General features: G+C 41.5%; 1 protein-coding gene across 1 annotated transcript in view; it reads right to left on the bottom strand.

Moving 5' to 3' along the window:
* Positions 1 to 15,148, bottom strand: part of Dlg2 (discs large MAGUK scaffold protein 2) — a 701,330-nt gene that overhangs the window by 630,465 nt on the left and 55,717 nt on the right. Inside the window, 1 exon segment of the mRNA XM_038313618.1 lies at positions 14,881 to 14,934. Coding sequence (XP_038169546.1) covers positions 14,881 to 14,934 — 54 coding nt within the window.

Below are 15,148 nucleotides of genomic sequence, written 5' to 3'. Positions count from 1 at the left end.
GAATTCAGGAGACAACTGTGCAGTAGGAGTAGAGGGTACAGGAGTGCAGGAGAAAGGTCTGGGAATGAGGGGTGGGAAAGATGGTAAGATCCAATTAAACACACATAAACATCACACATTCTAATGTCATGTAGAAAACTAAAGGACTTTAGGTATTTAAATGTCAGGATCATAAGTGATTTTTTTCAATAATAGCATAAAACTTAGAGCCATAACAGAAGGCTTGTGGTGTGTGTGTGTGTGTGTGTGTGTGTGTGTGTGTGTGTGTGTGTGTGTAGGGAGGAATCACACAGGGAGTTTCAAAGGCAGCTACAAAAACCTAGGTGATTAAGAGAAGTGGGCAAGGGTCCCCGGGAAAAAGAAAGTGGACTATAGATAAGAGATACTCACAAGCCTATGATATAAGAACTAGCGACCACATTGATGTAGAAAGCTAAGCAGAACAAAGTCTGGATGTCTCCCACGGACCTAATAGTCCTTTCAACGTTGAGCTAATGGTGTGGTATAGGAAAGGGAAGAACACGTAAGCCAATGAGACCTCAAAACAAAAACGATTTTGTAAAACAGACTGAGCAAAGGAAAAACAACAACATGAAGATGCTTGCTTGCTTGCTTGCTTAGTTTAGCTTCTTCTCGTACTTTGGTTACAGCTCACATCCCACTTTCTCCCAGAGTTCCTCAGGGAGCTTTTATCCCAAAGGATCCACATCGTCCACCTCCCAGTGAAATAAGCACAGAGCTTTGCTTTGCTGCCTTCAGAACACTCACGGCAGCAGCTTCTCTGTTGTGCATCACCTACGTTGACTGGACTGTAATTTGAACGTAGGGACTTGGTTCTGCTTCTTATGAATGACCAATACAAGGAACATTTATTGTATGAATGAGCTGCCATGCTTCAGAGAGTCGTGGGACCAACAGTGGTGTGGACTGGTGGTCTCGTTACTGAATTAATAGCTGGAATTCTAATTCCCAAAGAAAACGTATTGGGAGATGGTGCCATTAGGAAAGAATTAGATCCGAAGGACGGCACCTTTCTGATGGGGTTGGTGTCTTTACAAAGGTGCCAGGAGAGACGTCTTCTACTCTCTGCTCTTTGTCATGTGAGGACCCAGCATGAGATGGCAGTTACAAACCAGCCCAGAGGCCTCAGCTGACCCCCATCATGCTGGCACCCTGATCTCAGACTTCCCAAGGCCACAAGTATGGCAGAGGCATCTCTGTGTTGTGAGCCACAGCCTGCACTGCTCTGTTTCAGTAGCCTCCATGAAACAGATTATAATGAGCAAAATAATGAATGTGCCCGAGCTTGGTCAGTGCAGCCAAGGCATTTCATAGATGAGAGGCCAAGCCCAAGCCGTGCCCACAAAGACTTCCTCAGATGACAGCCAATTTGTGGGGAGGCATCTGAGGACCTGAGAAAAATCCAACTTCATATTAACCCGTGACATCAACTTGGAATATCATCATGTCAAAACATGTTTTAGACTCTTGCCCTAAAACAGTTGCTCCTTCCAAGGACATTTTGAGAATAAAATAAAATAGGAAAGATGGAAGCATGTTGACTGAGGCCTTTTAATCCACCTACTCCAGATCACTCTCAGTCTCTACGTGTGATTAGATACCATGGTCATGACACCAACACCGGTCATCCTCTTTCGATATTCCAGTCAGTATTTCAACTTTCACAAACAACATGTCTTTTTGTTTTTAAGTTTGATAATTTCCTCCAGGTACTACAATTTGGAACAGCTTCTCCACATTGTAGCTTTTCAATCTTTTCCTTTTCTTTTCTTTTTATGAGGAAGGTTTTCTCTGTGTACCCCTGGGTGTCCTGGAACTTACTCTGTAGACCAAATGGGCCTCAAACTTAGAGATCCTCCTGCCTCTGCTTCCTGAGTGCTAGGATTAAAGGTGTGTGCCACCACCACCACCACATGACATTTCCACCCCTCAGTCTTTTCTTGGTGAGGTATACAACAACCTTAGTTGCTTTCAAATGCCACCCTTCCCCCCATCTCTAAGTAACTCAGGAAATTAACTTTGATTGCAAATGCTAGGCATCAACAGACTAAAGCAATTCTTGCTCCATGCCCTCAAGTGTCTTCTGTGAGACCTAGGGCAAGATAGTAATGTCTTTGCTTGAGATTTCTTACTTTAAAAGTGAAGACTGCAATCATATACTTTCTAAGGCTTATTGTAGAGACCCTAGAGATTAACATATGGAGAAAGTTTAATGGTGTGAGGGATAATAACTACTATTGCTATTTAAACCACCTTGTCAAACCATGAAGAAAGTTGCTCAGTTCACACTCATACCCATATTACGGTATAGTTCTAGTTCTCCACATTTTATCAAATAAGAAACGAAGATCCAGAAAGCTTAGGTAACTTTGCAAGTTCACACCACTAACGAGGCAGCAGTGCTGCTTCTCAAGCAAGAGCCGGTTCTGCCGGATGCCAAGTCTGTTCTCTCTACAACAGCATTAGGATATGTAATCTTAAAGGAGTCAGGCCATTTCAGCATCAAAGAAGATAGGCATTTAGTCAAACTATCAAATAAGCCTGAAGTACACAAAACGATGGTGAAATGGGTTGGAATTCAGGCAGCTGGGAGGGTGGGTCATGGGGAAAGCTTCTTGAGGACTTGGGGCTGAGAGGGGCTTGACATTTGATTGTTCTTCATAGTATTGGACCTCAGGACACGACCATGACCTGAAGGTCAGATTAGACCCATTTCTAGCCCTGATTTCACTTGTAGGTTTCTGGTTGTGATGTGGGGAACCCTCAAGCTAAGCTGCTCATGCTACAGCCGTGCTTCCCTTTCTAATTAACCCAATTACCACTCAGAAATGGTGAGTCATGTCAGAACAACAACCCTCGGAGGCATGTTGCAGTAACTTGAACATGTCTGAAACTGGGGCCTGTTCTTTTCATAGACAGCTGTGTTAGCATGGTCGGGCCAATTACCAACTTAACCGGGGACAAGCTTGCTTCCAAGGAGCACACTCTGCACACCATGCCGGCTCCTTGGAGCACCTTTCCCAGAGTCACACCAGGTACAGAGACTACATAGTTGAACATCGTTCAGGGATGTATGGTCTATTCCACAGTGCAATTACCACATTCTTCCAAAAAATAAATGGCAATGCAAGTCTTTCTACAGTTTTATAATTCTGAGTCAGATTGGATAGCCTCTCCCCTCTCCCCTCCCCCAGATAGTGATTCTTAACCTCAGTCTTAAGTTTATTTTTTAAATCCCTGTTAGCAAACTGCTAGCTCATTTACATCCCCCACATAGGCTAGCCTACAGGGTAGCTTATTTTCTCATAGCTGCAATAATACTTCTTGGTTTATTATAATGCATAGAAAACAGATATCAGAAATGATGCAAAACCATAATGGAAAGAGTTCTCATGTTCTCTTCATACATCATTTTCGGCCTCCTCTGGGCAAAGACCCCATAGTTGAAGAACTCTGTTATCCACACTACGAGAGGGACAATTCTGCCTGTTCCTCGGATTTCCTTTGTTATTTCCCACACAGCTCATCCATGAGCTATAGCATCTTAATTGGATCTCCAATTTTTATTTAAATTGTGAAATTGTAGAATAAAAGTTTTATCACCCAGTATTCCATTGCACCTAGAAACAGCATTTTGCCTAAATTCGAACTGTTGAAGTATGAAGAAAAAATTCATGCTTAGGATTTGTTGAAAATGCCCTTCAGAGAACAAACCATACTCATTTCTACTGTTCCTTTACTTGCTTCTTCGTGTGTCATACTGGTGGCCGTGTTCATGGCCATGTCAATGAGTCAGAAAAGTCCCTTAAAGCATTATGGGACAGAACCGGTATTCTAGATCTAGACAAATCACCCATGGACTGTCAAACAGAAGAAGAATGCATTCCTGCCTTTCAAGAGCATACTTCCTTGAACTTTGTTGAATAAAACTGAACCTGAGTTCCAATACTATATCACGAAGGACTGCTATTGCTGTCTCTACTCAACAGACAAGACAAAGACTTCCCTTGGTACTTAGCTAATAGATGGTCAAACTAAAACAATTCAGATTCCTTCATCTTTCTACTAAAGCAGGCATTCTTCCAGGAGTAAAACGACAGGGAGTCAAGGAGGAAGAAGACATTAATGTAGGCACGAGGAATGGACAATGGCTTCCAGATAGTGGTAGGATGTTTTATAAGATTAGAAAGGTAGGAAAGATATTCCAGGCTGATGAAGTAGGGTCAAAGAAGAAAATAATAAAGGAGATATAGGAAAGACTCAAGGGAAAAAATTGTATCCAGTGCAAGTAGGTGAGCAATTGCTGTTTCTTTAGCCTCATTTCTTCAACACGCATCAGGGTGCGGCTGCAGTGAGGGCACAGGGCAGGTTTCAGAGGTCTATTAGTGAAAACACATTTGTAATAACATGTGAGATGGTACTGCCAGCAATTGCTACTCTGCCCAGAAACAGCTTGCTTATCCTTTAAGGACTGCATGAAATTCAACCTTTCTCTGCCTTGATGGAAAACGGTTTCTCCTGCCTACTTATCACTCTTTCCTTCCCTTCTTTCAACCTTTTCTCCCCATCCTTCCATTCCTTTCTTCTTTTTCCTCCTTCCCTCCATCTACCTAGTCAGAAAAAAGTGCTGAGTCAGAGAGGTCCAAGGGTGAAAGATAGCAAGCACTTTTCTCCTGTGCTTATGAAATTGGCCTTCTAGAAAGATTTGTGGTTAAAGAAACAATTAGAATGCAAAGTGAATGCTTCCTTAGCAGGCGAGGAGCCTGCAATGAAAACTTAGATAGCAACATGACTTCTAGCCTGCCCTTCCTAGAAGCGGCATTATTTTAGATGTAACCTTTAGGGTGTGCAGGAAGAAGTCAGGCAGATCTAAAGCATATGCTTCACACCGTGCAAAATCCCATTTCCTAATTTATTATTTCTTCAATAGACTATGAGATTTTTAAAAAATGAGTCCAAGGGATTAATAACAAAATAAAACTGAAGACTGTCTCAGATTAATGCACAATATCTTATATCTATGCTCTGTATAGTTTTAGTATTTTATTTGGTCTTATCTGCAGCCACTCTTTCTTACCTTTGCTTCAGTTCCAATTTAGCTTATCTTAGAGTCCCCACTAAGGAGGAAAAGTACATCAGAAATTGCAGAGCCACATCCTCAGACTAGATGATGCTTAACGCATCATGTGCGATGGTTAGTACCATCTCTACTATGGGCAAGGGGAAAGGGTCCCAACCACAGAAGTTAGGATGCTATGACTCTAGGATAGGCTGTGGAGTCTGCAATCCTATCAGCTTCAGGAGAGTTCAGGAAATAATGCTGTTGGGAAACTGTACACACATTCCTCAGGGTTGTCTCCCACTTTTGCTCTCTTACTCTGCCAGGCTAAATGCCTTTGAAACAGAATGTCTCTTTGCCCAGGTATAAGGATCATGTGCCTTCATAGTATCCATGTTTAGAAAGATAACTTCTTACCAACAGCAATCTTTATGTGGACATATTTTATTTTCCCGTTGTCTCCCACTTGAAATCTAATGTCGCAACTTAAAATAAAGGCTTTCTTAGTATGTATGAAATCACATATTGAGAAGCTAGTTCACTACTCTACCTGGGGGAAGCATGGGGCAAAACCATGGAATTAGGTTAGCGAGTGGGTTAGTAGGGAAAATATTCACCTAGTTTTGAGATTTATTTGGATTTCACTCTAAGGAAATGATTATTGAAATCTCCTAAAAATGTTTAGTAATTATATACACATTGGCTTCTACTGTCACATATGAGAGCTTTGGAGATTAAAGTCATGAGGTCAGCCGTCATGTTCTGCACATGAGGACACCCCACAAGCACAAAAGAGTGCTGAATCTTTCTAGATTTGGATACAACCACAACGTATAGGAAACGAAGCTGACTCACAACAATTGGAATGATGTTTTCATGATGAAACAAGTAATTAATTATAGATAGCTATTACATAAGATTGTATTTTTACTTTATATATGTGTGTATGCTCGTGTGTATCTGCTGTGTGTGTGTGTGTGTGTGTGTGTGTGTGTGTGTGTGTATCTATGATGACCAGAACCTGGATTTACAGGTGTGTGTTCACACTCTCCTCCCCCACAAAACCATGAGTGCTCTGAACCAAACTGAGGTCTGTTAGAAAAGCAGTAAGTGCTCCTCAACATCACGCCATTTCTCCAGCCCTGGGTCCTTGATTTTTGAAAAGTAGCTCCACTATCTAATTTACTTATTTGTGTTTCTGTCAGTAGAATTTTCTGGAATAATAGACAGATTATATTTACATTATTTTAATGATTTTATACTTATTTTTATATTTTTTATTCTTGAGAAGTTCATAGAGCCATACAATGGAATATGATGACATCAACTCACATTTTCCCCTTCTAACTCTCCTGATGTTTTAGGGATTCCACTATTTCAAAACACCATGAACAAAAGCAACTTGAGGAGCTTTCCTTCAGTTCCACATCCTAGTCCATCACTGAAGGAAGTTAGAAGAGAATCTCAAACAGGGCAGAAGCCTGGACGCAGGAGATGATGCAGAGGCTATGGAGGAGTGTTGCTTACTTGCTTGCTCTTAATATGGATTTGATCAATCTTTTCTTATAGAATCCAGGACAGCTACTCTAGGGGTAATACTGTGCACAATGAACTGGGCCCAGATATATCAATTAACAATAAAAAAATGCACCAGGCAGTGGTGGCACTTGCCTTTGATACCAGCACTCAGGGGGCAGTGCAGGTGGATCTCTGTGAGTTCAAGGACAGCCTGATCTACAAGAGCTAGTTTTAGGAGAGACTCCAAAGGAACACAGAGAAACCCTGTCTCGAACAACCAAAGATTAAAAGAAAAGGCACCACAGCCTTCTTCAAAGGCCAATCTAGTTGGGGGCATTTTTCGATTGTAATACCATATTCTGAAATAACTCTAGTGTGTGTCAAGCTAAAGTAGCCAGCCCATCTCATATCCCCCAGTACATCCTGCTTCCAACTTCACTTTTCACTATAGAGTTTTTTAGTCATATTGGTTCATTAACACTGAAAATGTGGGTCATATAATTGTAGAGCTAAATTTATAATACTATATTATCTTAACAACTACACATGGGGTAAGGGCCCTGACCGCAGGGCCACAAGAGTGGGAGAGCTATCCCTGACCCTCACTGGCTGCAGCACACAGGAGCACAGGCTCTGCAGCCTGTCTGGGCACCACACTACATCTGACTCTGTTGTCAGGGAGGCAGGTGAGCCAGCCTTGAGTGTGGGAGAGCTGGACCTTGCCCCCTCCCCAACCCATGTGATAGCATGGGTGAGGGAAAGATGCCTCCCTGTCCCTTACTACCTGTAGCAGATAAGAAAGCTGACTCCAGGGTCATCAGGGTGAGAGAACTAGCCCTTCCCTTGATCAGCTGCAGCACACAGGAGAGCAAGACCTGCACCCTGCCTGGACAACATACTAGAGTTGACCCTGTTATGCAGGTGAACCAGCCCTGAGGACATGAGAGAGCTGACTCCCTCTTGGATGCCTTCTACAGCAATCTGGGCAAAACAGTAGATCCAGCCCTGGTGTTGTGAGTGTGGGTAACCTGGATCTGCGAACAAAAGACCAAGAAAACTGGCCCTGCTCCTGATGCAAGCTCTATTGGGTGAGCTGCCCTGGGCAGGGCTAGAGACTTTGGGAAAGCTAGCAGGCTGATCAACCAGCTACTACCCAGCACCAGAACCAGGACTGTAAGTTGCCATCACCTGCAACATCCATCAACATTTGTGAACTGTTGGAGCAGGTGAAGGAGATGAACCTACAGATCCAAAACAGCAGGAGCTCCACAACACAGGCCAACAGGACATCTAAGAGGAGCCCGCAGTGAGAGCCGGTTATCCAGGTCATCAGGCTAGAGCCAGAGCAGAGCCTTAAAGTAATGAACACTTGCAAGAAAAGATGAGTGTGCTAGAGTCTACTGTGTGACTCGGTGGGCCACGCGACAGTTTCCATGACAAGATTATGCTCTCTCTCTCTCTTAATATTTTTTATTTGGCTTTGTTTTTTGGGGGAGAAGTTGCAAGAGCAAGGGAAGATGAGGAGATGGGGTGTTAAGCAGAATTGAAATACACGATGTGAAATCCATAAAGAATCAATAAAAACTAAAAAAAATATAAATTCTGTTTTAGTTTATTTTTTTGTTTTGTTTGCTTGCTTGCTTACCTTGTTTTGTTGTCTTTGACTGGGGTATGCAGCAAAGTTGGGGTGATATGGGGCCCAGGAGGTAAACAGAATTGGGGTACATGATGTGAAACCCCCAAAGATTCAATAAGGAAGCTAAAAATAAATAAATAAACAAAATAACTACATATGACTTGTAGCTACTTTGAGAAGTTTGTGCCTAAAAACTAGAATAATGTGCGATATCCTTGTTAAGTATATTCAATGTAGTGACTAGATTGGATTCTTTTTCCCTGTAAGAATATGAATGAATATAAGGTTAAACAAAGGTGAGAAAATGGGCAGATGGGGCAAGGGTAGAAAGTGCGTTCTGAAAGGAAAATGATAAGGGGTCCAAACCAAGAAAGGAATTCCTGCCTCCCTACTACTGTTTATAAGGCTTAATAGTAAACTTTCCATGCTTTTGTTACCTAGTTTTCAATTCCATTAGTCTTCCTGAGACTATAGAGTCCTTCCATTAAAAGCTCCCAGATAATGTTGCTGCTAGAGTTCCCAGTGCACACCCTGTGTGCAAAACTTGAGATGTGAGTGTGCTTGCTGACCAGCAGAAACACGGGAAGTCTTACCCGAAGTACCCATGCCTTCTGTATCCTTGTCATAACAACTCAAGGTTAAGTCATAGGACTATCTTATTTAATGAAAGGCACACCACACTTTATGACTGTGATCAATGTTAATTAAACACCAACATGTTAGCTGACCACCCATTAAACCCCTACAAGGTCAACGACAAACTAACTTTGTAAAATCTGGCATAGAGGCTTAGACATACATAATATGATGTAAACCAAACCCAACCACTTACCGGTGGGTGGGCTCAGGTTGCAAACACTAACCCCAGGTGTCCGCGAAGAAAGCCAGTCTGTGCTGTCACACTCAGTGCTGAAAGCACAGCAGCTGAATAGCATCAGTGTTATGTGAGAGGCTGCCCGAAAATGCAAACTTCCAGCCCACATGCACATTATCATTTGAACAGTACAGCTCTGCTCCACACCATGCCTTCTAGAGTGAGATGTCAAGTTGAAGAGTAAAGGGATCTCCTGATTTTGACAATTGAGAAATGCGCCCAAATTGGCTAGGTTTAATGCTGCCACAAGTATTGATGGCATTTCCTCTACTGATGAATTTTTCTTGCCTCATGGGCACAGTTTAGCCAAAATTAAACTGCCTTCTGACAGGTAAGAATTTTTCATCTCTGGATAATATCACAGATAAGGCCATCAACACTGAAAGTTTTAGTAGGGCCCATGAGAAAGTACGAAATACGAAAACCTGTTTGCTGAAGGACGAATGTGCTAACCTCATGAAATCCTCCCAAATGCTTTACCATTAGTCGTCATTTCTAAGACGGTTAGAAGAAGTAAATGTTTGCTCTAAAGCTGCCAGTTTAAATGCAAACAGGAACTTGAATCGCAGGGCTCTGCTGCTGTACTCAGAGATCTAAAGAAATCAATGAATAAGTGTCCAACGCCACAACTGAAGGCTTGGTTATCTCACGCTCAACTACCACTTGCTCCTCAGAGAGCTTCTTCTCTCCTTCCTGCTCTTGGTGTCAGACAATGGGTCATTTACACCTTGCTCCCAGCCCCAAACTCTATAGCCCCAGTCCCATCCTACCGCTCCCCAAACGAACCTTACCGCCAACCAATACTAAATTTTATCTGCTCCTACACCCAAGGTGTCTTCTCTTTGTCTCTCATCCACTTCTATTCCTTTCATTCACATTGTCCACCTTAGTTTGTAGCCACTGCTTTCCCATCCCAGGACCGTAGCCTTGCTTGCATCCAATGGCGTGTCATGCTCTCAGGGTAATATTGTCATGATTGCTTTCAAATGACTTTTACATATGTGACCTTGAGCCAAGTTCAACGGGAGATTACTACTAAGGGCCTTCTCATATTCTTTGCAATCTAATTCTTTCGTCTCTTCTGTTCTCTTCCACTTCTTCCCTCTTCTAATTTTCTGGAAGGTTTTTCCAAAGAACAGACTTGAAACAGATGGCCTCTTCTCTCCATCACCACTTCTGTTTCTGCAAGCTAAGTTTCTATTCCTGAATCAGTTGATAGCTCCTCAATGCTATGATAGAACACATTAGTTTATGGTTCAGCAGGTGTTTGCTTATTCCCTACCTTGAGTGTGGTGATGTAATTGATTCCAGATAACAGGATGTGAGTGGGTTTAACAAGAGCAGAGGCCCAACTAGGCTTGCTCTGTGGCCCCGGACTATGGTGGTTCGATCAACACTTATGAATGCATAAGCCAGGAAAGTCATCATTCCATCTCCTGGTTTGGCCAATCTGGTGCTTCACAGATGAAGTAAGGACAAAATATGTGCAGGTGAAATAGATTCTCACTGTTGTATGCCACCGATCTCATGGCTGCTTCACACTGAAAATTGCTGTTACCTGGGGTCACAGTAAATGGTAAGCTGAGCTTCGGTATTGACTAGCTGAGGTACAATTAGCTAGAACATGAGTATTTGCAGGAACTGATCTCCAAGTTACTGACTGAGTTTGAAAATCCGTGATTCTCAAGGCTTCTACTCCTTGTGGTGCATTTCCAGAAAACTGCTAGTCTGTCAAATGAACACTAGAGGAGTCTACAGAAAACACAAGACATTCTAGAGTCTCCTCAACTTATTTTATTTTTAAAAAGCAGACAGAGCCAATGTTGAACTTTGACATGACAATTAAAAGAAAAAAGCAAGTCAGAAAAAAGATGCATGCTATGCAGGTCATAGAGAGAGAGGTTCCACACACTCTGAACTTCTAAGGATAAAATACCTTTGGGTTTTAGAATAAAAATATGTAACAAGAGAGCACACAAAAATTGAGTAAAAAGTAATAGAGTTTTTTAAATAATAAAAAGATATCTTTCCTACTCATTGTGTCATTGTGTCTCTGAGTAATGTTAATTTTATAGGGAGATTCATATTTTGCACACGAGGCTGGGGTATGCCACATCCAAAATCATGTCTGACCTTGATATATCATGGCAATATTTGTGACGAAGCTTTTAAGGCACACATACATGAACACCTTATTTATGGCAGGACTTTAATGCTCTATACCTTCTTGAAAATCAGACTAAGTATTTGGTATACCTTTATCAGACATTTACATAAAAATTCCCTCTGACTCGGGACAGTTCCTTTAGTCAGATTACCCTTTGCATGCATGCCAAGGAACCATTTCCATGAGAACCAGTTATACCCCCAAATTAAATTTACTCAGCAGCAAAATGAGTTCATGCACGTATATCGAAATTATTTTCGAGGAGAACCTCAAAATACAAGCAGAAGCTTGTCATCCAGGTAATATTTTTAAGAAGGGAATGTTCTTATGCAACATGACTAAAATACCCCGGGGAACTCTGAAGTCATTTTTTCATTAAATAGAGCTGAAATTATGTGAACAAGTAGAACATGGGCAAGAAAGAGGAAAACAAAGTTTAGAACACTGGGGAATGGGAAAATGGAAACTAGACTGTGAAAGGAACAGAGATTTGTTCAAGGTTAACTACCAAGTAAGTCAGGGAAAAGGGAAGAGGGAGCCTATGTCAAGAGCCAAAGACAGCCGTGGAAACGGCTGCACACTAAACCTGACATTTTCCATAGACAATGCAGTCACATTTATTCTGTCTGGAAGAAAATATCCATTTTTATAAAATTCTTCCAGAGTTTAGCCACGCGTTACTCTTTAAATCTGTAATTTTTAAAAGCCCATACATTGTTACCAATTCGAAGTGAAACAATCATGACTTTATTCTTATATATAAAACCTGTTACAATTTCCTTAACATTCGCTGTGGTTTGCATAATAATTTATGATTTATAGTATTATATATCTCCAAAAGGATTAAATAGGTTGCTTAGGAACATACCACCATGGAAATTGCTATGGTTTTATCATTCTGAGCTGTTCAACATACTTCACCATAGACCTTACACTTCAGAAATCAAAAAGAGGTTTGTACTTAGTGCAGAAAATGTGATTAAACGGAAAGCTTTGAAAATAATCAAAGTTAGGTATCAAGCCGAAATTTAGCAGAATCAGAGCAACTGGGCTAATTCATTATATGTGGCTGCTTTTCCTAGCTAATCAATCGGGACATCAGTTGGGCCTGCCTGTATAGGATCTTTATTTAAATCCTATTGATAAGTCATTGTCACATGCCAGCATCTCAAAGTGAAGCCATGAGATCCATAACAGAAAGCATTGAACTATTATTGATTCACTACAAAAAGGAGTCCCCTTTGCCAAACCAAGTCCCCGCAAAGCACAGTATCTGTGTTAATGTCAGCTGCCAACTTGAAACAGTCCAAAGTCATTTGAGGGATCCTCAGTTGAGGGAATGACCAGATCAGACTGGCCTGTGGCCCGGTCTGTGGGGAATTGTCTTGACTGATAATGGATGTGGAGGGACCAGCCTCGGCAGACAGACCTAAGCTGTTTAAGAAAGTTAGCTGGCCATGAACTGGGAAGCCAATGAAAGCCAGTCAGGGAACAGCATTCCTCCGTGGTTTCTCATTCAACTTCTGCCCTGCTCTGAATTCTTTCAGTGATAGACTGTGGCCTTTACTATGTAAGACAAACAAAACCCCTCTTTCCCATCTTGTCTTTGGTGTTTTATGCTAGCAATAGAAAGGTGGCAAGAATATTACTTTTCTGCTAGCAAACTACTTGCCTGCTTTGTCAAATATTTTATGCCAAACAGGTTTGTTTATAATATTAAACTCTTTAATATCTTGATCCCTATCCTGCGGAAAGCTCGAGCTTCTGTGGCAAGCTCTCTTTAGCAAAATTCCCATTATTTTGGGGATACGAAATGGTGTGATGTAAGCAAGCTTTGTTCTAAAGTTGAGAGGGTTCCTGTCAGAGAGGGAAGGGGGGAAGACACACAAGGTACATCAAGATGGGAGTTGAAAACCCTTTAAACAATAGTAAGGGCATTTATTTATTACTCCTCTTATTGCTTAGAATAGTTCATTGAGTTACTGAACCTCCTTAAGATTCCTTTTCCCAATTTTCAAAATATGAAAATTGATAGATTATGCTTCATTTGTTAGGAGAACTAAATTGTATGCATTTGTTAACTACCTAAAACAATGCTAGGTATTCCTGAGAAGGTAGGAGGAATGATCAAAAACGTAGCAGTTACCAAGTGACTTTAATATAGTACTTTATCTCCTCTACAAAGCCCTTAACTTTCCAAGACTACTTGATTCATGCCAGAGAGTTTAACCACATTCCCTCCCCCTCTCTCTGGCACTCCACTATTCTTGTTTAGGAAGATTTAGGAGATGCTAGTTCAAAACTTCAGGTGGTTCAGCATTAAGCCAAGACTGCAGTTATTTCTGTTCTGACCCCATGTCCCAGTTTAGTCAGGAGTTCTGTAATCAAGTCAGCATTGTACCGCCAGCGTTCCCTTGCATCTAAATCCTGGCTTGCGGAACCTGTTTGGGGCCTCCGGATTGTGAGGGTTGTAGTTCCCAAAAGGCGGCCTACTTTTCAATTTGCTGTTCAAACCTTGGAAAGTATTAATAGTTGTCATTAGGAATCGAAAATATTTACATAAAGATGTGTATTTCCAACATCTCTTGCAAAATGACATAATTTGGCAAAGCGGCCCCAAGTAGCTGTTGTCCTCTTTAGAGGGCCGTGTACCTTTGTATTCCCCAGGGTTCCCTGCTCCATTTGTGTCTGGGATTTGTTTGGTGGCTCTAGGCACGCGGGGTTGGGCTCTAAGTCTGAGAACATCGGATGGGTACCAACTACCTTCTTTGTGCCATTGCTGCTATGCGTTTTACACTCTTAAGAACCAGAAATCTGTTCTAGTAATTTATTCCACTGGTTCCTCTTCCCTACTCCAAACCGTCTCTCTGCCAAGATATACAGCTATCTTTGGGTCCCTGGTCACCATCACTCATACATCCACCAGCTCCAAGTACTCACAGAAATCCAAAATCACGTCAAAATCCCCTCACATTGAGTCTATTGTCAGTCTCTGGATCTAGATTCTGTCCGTCAGGTCTTTGGCCACCATAGTGGTTAGGCTCCAGCGTTCAGGCTGTTTGCCTGCCCAACCCTGCCACTTCATCTCCACCGAGGCTCCTACTAAGTCATACCTCACATTTCCACACATCTGCATACATTATTATAGAAAATGCTATCTGTAAATTTTCCCCTCTTATTTTATCAGGAGCCACACATAATTTATCAACTATTTATTGATTAACTGGGTTGCAGGCTCCGCAATAGAAATTGATCTGAATGTTTGTTTAGCCAGAAACACAATGATATTTGCCATGCCTGCTTCTAGAATTTCAGTTCTTCTCTAGCTGAGCACCTAGCACACAAACAATATTTTCACAGATTTGTCTATGCTTTTTCCCCCCTCATGGCTGACTACTCGGCTTTACAAAATACAAACAAAAAAGAGAACATTTGTTTCTAAGCCAAGGATCAGGAAATATCAAAAAAAGTTCAGAAAACTAATTATGTATATCATTTTATCATAGTGTCTGGGCTGACTAGAACTAATTACACAGTGGCTGTTAAATTCAGCTCATTGAGTATTACCAGACTTCTAAAATAAATCAAATAAATGTGGTACTTACATAAGGAATAGTGTCCAAAGTATCTGTGTTGACAATTATAGGAGCAGGGCTAGCCTAAAGAAAAGAAAGAGAAAAGAGGTTAAGTAACCAATAATCAGTTCAGAGACTGATTCTGTTACCATGTTTAACAAAGATACCCGCAAGTATTTCCTGAGGTCTGGTACCTGCTCTGGGCAGATGTTGGAGACTGAAATAGTAAGATTGAGTGTCTGCATGTCCCACATGTCCCTGTACTTCAAGTACCTCTTTGCAATGCTTAGTAAAGTAA

This window comes from Arvicola amphibius, chromosome 12 (genome assembly GCF_903992535.2).
Source record: "Arvicola amphibius chromosome 12, mArvAmp1.2, whole genome shotgun sequence".
Taxonomy (NCBI): domain Eukaryota; kingdom Metazoa; phylum Chordata; class Mammalia; order Rodentia; family Cricetidae; genus Arvicola; species Arvicola amphibius.
This window is presented reverse-complemented; position numbering and strand designations above follow the sequence as displayed.